Source organism: Notolepis coatsorum, assembly GCF_963971535.1.
Source record: "Notolepis coatsorum genome assembly, chromosome: 13".
Taxonomy (NCBI): domain Eukaryota; kingdom Metazoa; phylum Chordata; class Actinopteri; order Aulopiformes; family Paralepididae; genus Notolepis; species Notolepis coatsorum.
The window spans coordinates 21,658,530-21,670,628 of NC_140177.1; the positions used below are offsets into that span (position 1 = coordinate 21,658,530).

The following is a 12,099-nucleotide window of genomic DNA, read 5'->3' on the forward strand; positions in this document are numbered from 1 at the left end:
CACCACCCTCCTCATGACCTACACCACCCTCCTCATGACCTACACCACCCTCCGCACCTCCCCACGACCTACACCACCCTCCCCACCTCCCCACGACCTACACCACCCTCCCCACCTCCCCACGACCTACACCACCCTCCCCACGACCTACACCACCCTCCCCACCTCCCCACGACCTACACCACCCTCCTCATGACCTACACCACCCTCCCCACAACCTACACCACCTCCCCACCTCCTCATGACCTACACCACCAAGTTTTGTACTATGGAGGTTGGAATCTTATCGATAGGGACACTTTTCAGGGATAATTTTAACACCAAGATATGTGAATCCCTTCTGTGTTGCTGTATAAAGAGTGTGGACTACAGGTTTCTGCCTCTGATTCCTATTTAAAAATAGTAAAGCCGATTTGGAATGGTTACCTTTTCCCCAAATGATTCAATAAGTTTAGTTAGTATCAGTATTGATGTTTTAAGGTTAGACAAGAACAGAACAATATCATCTGCAAAGAGAGATATGCAGTGCTCACATTCCCTGTATTCTGATGCCCGAGGCGAGAACCCTGTGTGTTGTTGGATGGACACCCTTCAATCACAGCACATTAATGATAACGACCAGTAAGATCCCCTCTAAGAGGAAGGCTTGCCAGGCTTTAGGACCAGAGTTATTAACCTCTTAAGCCCGAGCGGTCCGGTACTGGACCGCAAATGACATCACACCATAAATCCATCTCTACAGAATGTATGAATTAATGTTGCGTTTATTTTTTTAAATGTAGCCAAGAGTAAAGACCCTAACCCTGTCAAAACAGCAGTCAAAGTGTATATTTTCAGCAATACGTTTGTATACCAATGGTTTAAAGTGTTATTAGTGAAATATGAGTTATAGAAATCTAGTCGGAAAAAGATGAGAATTGATGCTAGGAAATGATGAGGAGAGGAGACCCAGGACTTTCGATGGGCTTTCGAATTTCAAAAGACTACACTTCCCTGCTCAGGCCAGCCCCTGTCAATCATCCAAGTCCTAGATTTACTTTTTTATTTCTCTTATTTTTCAGGATCATCTCCCACAAACCTGAACGTTATTGCCATAAAACGGAACGCAGAGTTCCTCTACCTTTCTGTGACGTGTCTAGTAAAAAAACGGCGTTGCAATCTGAAGAAAAATGGCGGAGAAATTTACATTATAAAAAAGTACCTGTACTTACAGTCGATTTCTTTGCTGCACGCCTGGTGGTACTAAATCCATATTTAACTCTGCCATTGGAAAGGGGAGATTTGGCCCGATCCATAGATGTGCAACTTGGCCATAGTAAGGTCATTTATAGGTCTGAAATTCTATATTCTATAATCATATTTAAAATTGCATGTGTCCGGATGGCAGAATTCAGTACTGTCTCTACAAAATCTCCTGTTTAATCATCTTCCCTTTATTCATTTGCTTAGATTTTTTGTACACCTGATCTCAAGAAGGTGCTAAATGAGCTCAGCTCAATTTTCCATGTATTTTCCAGCATGGTGTCATTCACCGTCATAGATGAAAAAAATATATATATTTATATTCTCATTTGGTTCATCACAATTTACTCAAGCCTAGTAACAAACACAAAACCTCTAGGAGGGATGGCTCTGCCCAATTTCTAAATTATATTATTGGGCAGCCAACTTTAGAGTATTACAACATTGGGCACGGTTTGAAAACACACCTTCATCTCCTGTATGGTTGCATTTGGAATCCTCCTCTTCCAGCCCTGCCTCACTGGCTGCTCTTGCTCACGCACCTCTACTTTTTCCTGCCTCTCCCTACTCTAAAAATATTATTGTCAAATCAACACTTAGGATCTGGAATCAGTTTAGACAACATTTTGGTTTACAATCTTTTTCTTTACTAGCTCCAATTACAGCTAACCCTGTTCCCCCCCCCCCTCTGTGATAGATAGAGCTTTTCTCTCGTGGTCCCCTCTTGGTATTAGAACGTTCAGAGATTTATATATAGAAAATATTTTTGCATCATTTGAACAACTGTCTGACAAGTTTTCTCTTTCGAGGTCACATTTCTTTAGATACTTGCAAGTCCGCAGTTTTGTACGTAATGTCAACCCACAGTTCCCCAATCTTCCAGAAGCCACTCCTATTGACACTTTATTAAAGCCTACACCTGTCACAAAGGGTATTATATCTGTCCTGTATGGTTTGATTTCCTCACTGCGCCCTACCTCATTAGAAAAGATCAGGAGGAGATGGGAGGAGGACCTGGGTGAGGACATTACAGAAGACCTGTGGGAGGATATTCTACGCCGGGTCCACTCCTCTTCAATTTGTGCCAGGCACGGACTGATCCAATGTAAAATTGTTCACCGTTCACATTTGACTAAAGTCAGGCTAGCCAAGATCTATGGCAACATTGATCCCACCTGTGATAGATGCCATTGTGCCCCTGCTACACATAGTCACATGTTTTGGTCCTGCCCTTCCCTACATAATTTTTGGTCTGAAATATTTGAAACTATCTCAAATAGTATTGAGATCCCAATCAGCCCGACTGCCATAACTGCTTGCTTTGGTGTCTCCCCTACTACCCTGTCTCTGCCACGATATAAAGCTGACCTGGTGGCATTTGTTACTCTCCTGGCTAGACGTCTCATTTTACTGCATTGGAAGTCACCCACTCCTCCATCTCACTCTATGTGGCTCAGGGATATTTTGCACTTCCTTAAGATGGAGAAAATAAGGTGTGTCATAAGGGGTTCTACAGCTAGATTTTATAAAACATGGGGTAGTTTCTTTACTTATGTTGGGGAACAAGGTTCAATCGACCCCCCATAAATAATGCTCACTTCTAGCCTAGCATTGTCTGGTCGGTTGACCTGTCTATATGTGCAGCAGGTGTAACCCGATGTTTACCCTCTCACTTAAAAAAAAAAGTTCCATTCCTCTCTTTCTGCTGTACAATCCTTGTCCTGAGTGCACATATCTGTTCAATTGACTGTATGTCTGAAACAATATCTATATATTTCTTTTGTGGTGTACTCGCTGTAGTCTATATTCAACAGACCTATACTTTGATTACTTATACGTAGCTTTGTGCAATATGTATATTGTTTACATTGATTCAACAGACCTATATTTTGACTAATTATACGTAGCTTTGTGCAATATGTATATTGTTTACATTCAACAGACCTATATTTTGACTACTTATATGTAGATATGTGCAATACGTCTGGCATATACAGTTTGACCTTATGCTCATTTCATATTGCAATGAAAAACTCCAATAAACAAAGTTTTGAAAAAAATTAGCAGCCATTCTGGAGAGCTTGTTGTTTTAAGTTCTAAGCTAAATGAGCTCTTGGTGTTTTCCTGGGAGATTATTTTGATACAGTTCAAGTTCTAGGTCTTTATTAATTCGAGTCTCAAGAGTGGCCAATTATTGGGATTTTAATTTGGAGCGTGTATATCTTATAATTTCTCAGTAAATATAAGCTCTAAATGCTTCCCATCACGTGCTTTGTTATATTACATATCATACCGTTAGAAATAAAATTTAATAATAATAATAATAATAATAATAATAGAAAAAAACAGTAACAGTAATCATGACCATTGCATGCAGGAACATAACAGCATTACTAATAACAAAATCACCAACTGTACTGAAATAGCTGAGCGCTGCTACTTGAACCTGCTCTTTAGCTCGCATAGTTCATTAGGCTATTTGTTAGGCCATTATTAAGGCACCTTTACTGTTATATCACACAGATCAGGCATACATGTTCGTCGTTACCCTGTTGGCCCCAGACATCTTCAGTAACGGCCCCAGGTGGACAGCTAGACAGTCAGTTATCTCCACAGGGTCTCTCCTAGACAGTCAGTTATCTCCACAGGGTCTCTCCTAGACAGTCAGTTATCTCCACAGGGTCTCTCCTAGACAGTCAGTTATCTCCACAGGGTCTCTCTCCACAGGGTCTCTCTCCACAGGGTCTCTCGTCGGATTAATCGTCCGACTCCGCAGATCCGGCTGCATGTTCCTTTATCTCCTGGATGAATTTCTCCGCTTCGGGGCCCGTCCTGAAGGAGTGCCGCCTCCCTTCGTATGTGATCACCAGGGTTGCAGGATAGTATATTCCGTACCGGAGGCCCATGGCTCGCAGCTCTGTTTTCACCCCGTCGAAACAGTGTCGCTGCCGATGACACTCCGCTGAAAGGTTCGGGGGTAAAGTTTCAGTTGGTATTGTGTATTTCTCAGTCTTCATGCTGCCAGTCATGGCTTTCTCTTTCTCTCTGCGGGTTGAGGAACTTCATTATCACCTGTCTCGGTGTCGCATGACGGTTAGAGTTTGCTCGCCTGATTCGATGGGTTCACTCTATTATTAATGGGGAGGGGAAAGTGGCAGAGCCCGGTGTTTTTGGCGGCCATCTCTCTAGAACCGGCTCATCTCTCCTTCAACTGTTTTGGGCAGACCAATAATTCTGGGTCTTGTTATCCTGGTCATCAACTTTCTCCCAGTGTTTGACATTGTGTTGTGTGGAGATCCTAGTTTGTCCTTCACTTTGCCAATCCCTCCTTCTGCTTCCTCAATCCTGTTTGATTGACTTTTCAATCTCACTTCTGATGCCACTTTTACCGCCATTATGACTCAATCAAACCCACCGCCAACGTCTTCCGTCAACAATTGAATTCACATTAGGTGAATTAGGTGATGACACCTGTATGTCTGATGTCGTTCTTGTTGGTTTAGTACTTCTGTTTTTTTGGCAGGGTTTCCTGGCTGGCATAAGGTGGGGTGACCAAACGTCCTCTTTTGCCCGGACATGTCCTCTTTTCACGCCCTGTCCGGGGCGTCCGTTTTTTTTAAATAAATTCATGAAAATGTCCAGGTTTCATAGTTTTTCACGGACCGTTATGCATGTACTTAAATTGACTGGCGCATTGCACAGAATAGTAAGGTACTCTGTTGCGTGTGTGACGTAATCACCGAGAAGCTTTGTGGGCGGCTCTACTATGCTCACTCACACACAACAGAGGAAGCGGAGAGATCGGACTGCAGCTCACAATCACAATACCAGAGCGCAAATGTACGTTTATAGATGAACTTCAAAATTCCAAATGTACCATCCCGGTTGGAACAAATGGGAGGCGGAGTGCACCGTGTGCAAAGCTGCACATACGTGTCTGTGTCTAATGGTGCCGGAGATATTAAAGCGCACATGGACACAGAAAAACATTTTTAAAAAGCTTTGCAAGGTGAGAGTTTGTCTGCAAAGTTGACCGAATTCTTTGTTAGACCCGAAACAGAGGATGCTGTAAATGCGTTTGCATTTCATACTGTGAAACATCACAACAGCTACAGATCCATGGATTGCACTAGTGCCTTGCTAAAAGAGACATTTCCAGACACCGCCAAAAAGTTTAGTAGCCTTATAATTGGTTCATGGTGCCTCAAAATGTTTTTGGTTTGATTTATGTAATAAACATAGGTAATACATGTTATGTTCACTAATGGTAAGTTATGCAAATGGGCAAATCCAAAACTGCATAGTGCACTTTTAAAATAATTTGATTAGTATCTTTGTGAGGTTAAAAGATACAACGAGATAATTTGTTAAAGCTGGATTTTCTATAGAAGAGGTATTATTTAGAACATTATTTCATATTATTACATTTTTTTGTCCAGTAAGACTTGAAAAGAGAGCTATTATTTTGTTATTCTTGTGCCATTGAGATTTGTCAGAGAGATAATTTTAGGCATAATAAAGCATGTTGATTATTGAGTAACTTTGGTTTGGTGTATTTGGTTATAGAGAGATATTATTGTGTTATATAAAATAATATAAATAATAATTGTCTATCCATAAAGAGGAGGCATACTTTAAATATAGTATAACAATAAGGCATATTTTAGTATCATTAAATATCTCGAGGCTGGGGCCAGCATGTCCTCTTTTTTGGAAATCAAAATATTGTCACCCTAGCATAACGGTAAAGGAAGTCGACATTATGGGAAATGTGCTTACCGTCTTCTCCAGAGTCAGACAAGAAGATAACTATCAATTTCCTCTTTGTGAGTCCAGTAGAAAGCTATAGCAAACTAGCCTAGCTTAGCACAAATAACAGAAGTGGATACAGACCAGCTAGCCTAGCTGTTGGCCAAAGAGTTTGAACCTAGGCCAGGTCCGTATCCGCTTCCATTCCATTTGTGCTAAGCTAGGCTAGCTTGCAGCCGGATAGCTTTCTACTGAACACACAGATTCGAAATTGATAGCTTCTTGTCCGACTCTGGAGAAGACTGTAAGCGCATTTCCCAAAATGTTTGTGTGTTCCTGTAAGCATTGTATTTAATCATATAATACTTATTTCTGTGGCTGTTTGCAGGAGTTCTCAACAATTTAGTTCAGGAGCCTCTGTGCGAGCATCCTTTTGGTCCCACACCATAACCAGAAGACTAACTAAAGTTATGTGGAATGAAAGCCAGCAGGACACTTCCTGTCCTTCCCTCTCTGTCTCTCTCTCTCTTTCTCTCCCTTCACAGCTCCACATGGACTCTCTCCCCCCTATGGCTCTGGGAAATGGCACACCCACGTCAAGCATGAAGATGACGTACACAATGGGTGTGCAATGTGCATACCCCTCATGTGCACACACACACACACAGCAAATAAACACTAATAAAATAGTATAGTATCACTGGGTAACATAGTTATCCTAAATCAAAAGCTAACAATTCAGCTCAGTTTGAAGCAAACAGGATGGTTTACCTGTGAGTTCCGCTAGCGTGCCGTGCTCCGCCAAGTGCTTCCTGTACAGGGTCTTCAGCACCTTGGCACTGCCAAACCTCTTGAAGCGGCACTTCACATTGGTGTAGAACCACTCCAAGGACTGGGTCCTCAATAGCCTGAGAGAGACAGAGAGACAGAAAGAGAGAGAGAGAGTCAGAGAGAAACAGAAAGTAGAGCCGAGCCAGCCAGCCAGCCAGAGAGTGAGAGAGAGAGAGAGAGAGAAAAGATGAGAGAGAGAGATGAGGAGTTGGTTAGAACACGTACAACACACGCTGCACTACGTGATTTTGTGATTATAGTGACGGCTAGCTGCTCAGCTCAGCCTGCCGTTCCCAATGGTGGTAAACCTTGTGAGTTCCAGTGATGCTACAGGGAATACGGCTCTGTGGCCAAAGGAGGATTACACAGCATGCTCTCTCAGATTACAGTATTACAAGTCTATGTTCAATATTAAAAATATATAGTATAGATGTCCTGACACTTACATAAACACTTCTTCTGCAAACACACACACACACACACACACACACACATTACATTTAGCTGACAGTTTTATCCAAAGCGACTTACAAGTTCTGTACGACAAGTCAGCAGGAAGGGTACAACACACGCACACACTGCAGTGGTTTCCAGGCAATATATACTACTATATACAGTGCTATAGGTACATCTATCCACATAATAATACCTAATAAAGGGGTATTTTGCTGAGGTCACTATAGCTTAATTGGTCATTTTATCTATTAAGTGTGTGCACACCAGATCAATATGATGTTGTAAATGCACTTCTGTTCATTCTCTGGTGCCTCAATGAATACAGGGAAGGCTATTTATTTAAAAAGTCTGTAAGGAGGCATTACTTATGGCTATAGGCTTTTTTTTCTTTTTACAAATTTAAATTGCATATATATAGGTTTCAATTAATTATTCACCCACATGAGTTTGTAAGATTAGCAATTCTCCACTAAACTTGTCCTTGACGATTGGGGAACGAAGTAGAACACACACGCACACTAAACATTCCTCGCCTGGGCTTTCACTTGTCGCATGAAAACCAATTATTTCCACAGCTTTGATTTCAGAGTAATTAATCAAAATAATGACGAATTTGCAAGCTAATAATATATATCGGGTTTCAATTAGTTATTCACCCACAAGAGTTTGTAAGATTAGCACTTCTAGGTTAAACTGGTCCTGGACTTATGGAACAACAACAAACTCTCTCACCTCAGTATCTCTCTACCACAGCTTTCACTCATTTTACAAAACAATAATTTCCACAGTTTCAGAGTAGGTATGATGAATTAGTAATAATTCACTTGATAAAGTGAAATTGGATGCAACCGAATAATACTGGCCTGTGTCCACCACTAGACCCCTGGCCCTTCTATCCTCTTTGTTCTACTGTGTCCTACCTGTTTTTATTACTTTCATTGCTTTACTGTGGTTTTAATTTTATATCTTGCATCGTATTATTTTGTTTTTATCAACCTGTCTGTGAAGCACTTTGGTGCCAGCTACCGCTGCCTGGAAATGTGCTATATAAATAAAATTGACTTGACTTGTGTCAAGTGAAAACGGACAACTGACAAGCTTTTAAAAGCTAAAGTAAATAAAAACAGAAGGTACAACTGAAGGATAATACTGTGTCCTCTTCCAACGGTCCAGCTGCTTAGTAAGACACGATAACTAACAACTCAGCCAGCCTGGAGACCTGTTGTTCTTGTGCGTGTGTGCGTGCGTGCGTGTGTGTGTGTGTGCAAGATAACATAACACTGTAAATTGTTTCTCATATTTTTATATTCAGAAATCATTTTAGTGCCTATATTTATGTCTTTCTACTATTACCCTGCCCATACCTGTACCTCCCCTCCACCTCCCCCATGCTGCCCGAATTTCCCCCAAAGAATATCTGATCTCATCTCATCTCATTTTATCTGATCTGATATGATCTGATCTGATCTGATCTCATCCTATCTCATCTTATCTTAAATGACTTGCACATCCTCCAGTATTGTACCTACCGGTATACACCGGTATCCCTCAGACTATAACCATGTTCTACCTCATAGATGCAGCAAGCAGCTCATCTGAATGCGACCAGGACCAGTGGACCTCATATGGATGTTTACAAGACAACAGGGCATGAAAACCATGAATAAACCATGAGCTTGATGAGCGCTGCTTATAGCTTAGAGAGACAACCTCCTGGTGTCCCCGGGGATCCCAGTCACCTACAACCTGAGCTGCACTGAGCACAGCTCTCAGAATACTCATGGAAATACACCGGGCTTACTGCATGTGAGGACGTTAGGGCTGACCTCGGCTAGTCGAATAGTTGACTAATCGATCGAAAGGAGCCATAGTCGACTGCCAACCTCTTAGTCAAATGCAAAACAAATTTAAATTTAAATAAAGGATAATATATATATATATTTTTTTTAAGTATCATTCTTTCCAAAAGCAAAGAGGCCTAGAAGCGTGGCCAACGCTAATGGCGCGCATACCAGCGAGGCTAACTGCCTAAGAAAACGGGCACAGAGGCACTGAAAGAGGAATTCACCCATCTAATGAACACACTAGACAAATATCAAGATGTATCCATCAGTAAACAAATTGTATGCTTTCGCAGAGGACAAGAAGTCTTCAGTCGACTCCTTCAGACATTAAGTACCCACCACAGCCCAAATTGAATGATAATTTTTTTTTATATATATATAATATTTTTTAAAGAAAATTTGCATTCGGGGAGAGGGGGGGGGGGGGTAGTCGACTACCAGCCAATCAAAGTCGACTATACAAATCCTTAGTCAGGGACAGGCCTAGAGGACGTGTGTCTAACACATCTTAAACACAACGCGTGTTGTTGTTCTATTGACGGAGGGACGGCGGAAGTAGAACGATGTGAGAAGTTCGATGTTTAGAAATTAAAGGTGATGTTGGGAAAATTGGAGGCATTTTCTTTTCAAGTAACAGCTGACCATCTGTTCACTGCGGTCAGGTGACGTGTGTGTGTGCATGTGGGCACGCATGTGTGTGAGAGAGTGTGTGTGTGTGTGGATGTGTTGACACTGAGTGGAGCCCATATTATGGCCATTTCTCAGTTTAATATATTCCTTTTCATGGTCTATTTACAAACATTTACATGTTTCTATGGTCAAAAGGCACATAGTTCCATGCTGTACAGACTGTGTCACTCAGCAGGCTCGTCAGCCTCAAGCAGACACTCTGGTCTCATTACATGAAAATTAGCTGCTGTGTGGCTGCACTTCCTCGTTCACAACATTCAGATCAAACTGTAAAACTAGCCGTTGCAGATCAGATCCAGCTATTGTATATCTTAAGAGTGAACAGTAATACACATCAATAGACAGTATATGCCAAGAATAAACTATTGTGTTACATAGTGACGTAGTTATTAATGGAAGAAAGACTGGACTACAAACGAGAAATTCTAGCTAGAAAGACTGGACTACAAACAAGACATTCTAGCTAGAAAGACTGGACTACAAACAAGGCATTTAGACTTTGTAACTCGGCAGACATTCTACATTCACTCCAGCTATATAACACATTAAAGGTGAAGGGGAAAATATAAAAAGCATAATATGGCCTCTTTATTAAGTGTCTCCCCAGACACACCATCACCAACACCACCACCACCAACACCACCACCACCACCATCACCACTACTACTACCATCACCACCAACACCAACACTACCATCACCACCACCAACATCATCACCATCACCATCACCACCACCATCACCACCACCATCACCAACATCACCATCACCACCACCATCACCACCACCATCACCACCATCATCATCACCACTACTACTACCATCACCATCACCACCACCAACATTACCATCACCATCACCACCACCACCAACACTACCATCACCATAACCATCACCATCACCACCACCACCATCACCATCACCACCAACACCAACACTACCATCACCACCACCAACATCATCACCATCACCATCACCAACATCACCATCACCATCACCATCACCACCACCACCACCATCACCATCACCACCACCATCATCACCACTACTACTACCATCACCACCACCAACATCATCACCATCACCATCACCACCACCAACATCACCATCACCATCACCACCACTACTACTACCATCACCATCACCACCACCACCACCACCACCACCAACAACACTACCATGAATGAATGAATGAATGAATGAATGAATGAATGAATGAATGAATGAATGAATGAATGAATGAATGAATGAATGAATGAATAAATGAATGAATGAATAAATGAACGAATGAATTTATTTGACAATATAAAAATAACATGTGACAGAAAGCACAGTCGGGAGATACTGCCAAGGATGAACACAAAAAAGCTCAGAGCTTATTTCCATTGTGGTCACCATCACCACCATCACCACTACTACTACCATCACCATCACCACCACCACCACCAACACCAACACTACCATCACCATCACCACCACCACCACCACCACCACCCCAACACTACCATCACCACCACCACCAACACTACCATCACCATCACCATCACCACCCCCAACACTACCATCACCATCACCACCACCACCAACACTACCATCACCATCACCACCCCCAACACTACCATCACCATCACCACCACCACCAACACCATCACCATCACCACTACTAGCATCACCATCATCATTCTAGTTATCTTGTTATTATTACTATTGTTTTATTGCACAATTGTAGCGGGCATGGCCAACCGCATTTCACGGTATGCCCTGGTATGTATGTGATGAATAAACTCTTGACTTGACATCACCAGCACCATCACCACCATCAACACCACTACTACTACTACTACTACTACTACTACTACTACTACTACTACTACTACTACTACTACTACTACTACTACTACTACTACTACTACTACTACTACCATCACCACCATCATCACCACTACTACTACTAACATCATCACCATCAACACCACCACTACCACCACCACCATCAACAACACCACTACTAATACTACCATCACCACCACCACCATCAACACCACCACTACTACTACTACCATCACCACCACCACCACCAACACCACCACTACTACTACTACCATCACCACCACCACCACCAACACCACCACTACTAGTACTACCATCACCACCACCACCATCAACACCACCACTACTACTACTACCATCACCATCAACAACACCACTACTACTACTACCATCACCATCAACACCACCACTACTACTACTACCATCACCATCAACACCACCACCACCACCAACACCAC

General features: G+C 42.2%; 1 protein-coding gene across 1 annotated transcript in view; it reads right to left on the bottom strand.

Moving 5' to 3' along the window:
* myripa (myosin VIIA and Rab interacting protein a) overlaps nucleotides 1–12,099 on the bottom strand; it is a gene marked incomplete at its 5' end in the record, with an annotated part of 143,237 nt that overhangs the window by 42,135 nt on the left and 89,003 nt on the right. Inside the window, one exon of the mRNA XM_084327597.1 lies at nucleotides 6,763–6,899. Within this exon, the coding sequence (XP_084183723.1) occupies nucleotides 6,763–6,899 (137 nt within the window). The remainder of the gene's footprint in view (nucleotides 1–6,762; nucleotides 6,900–12,099) is intronic.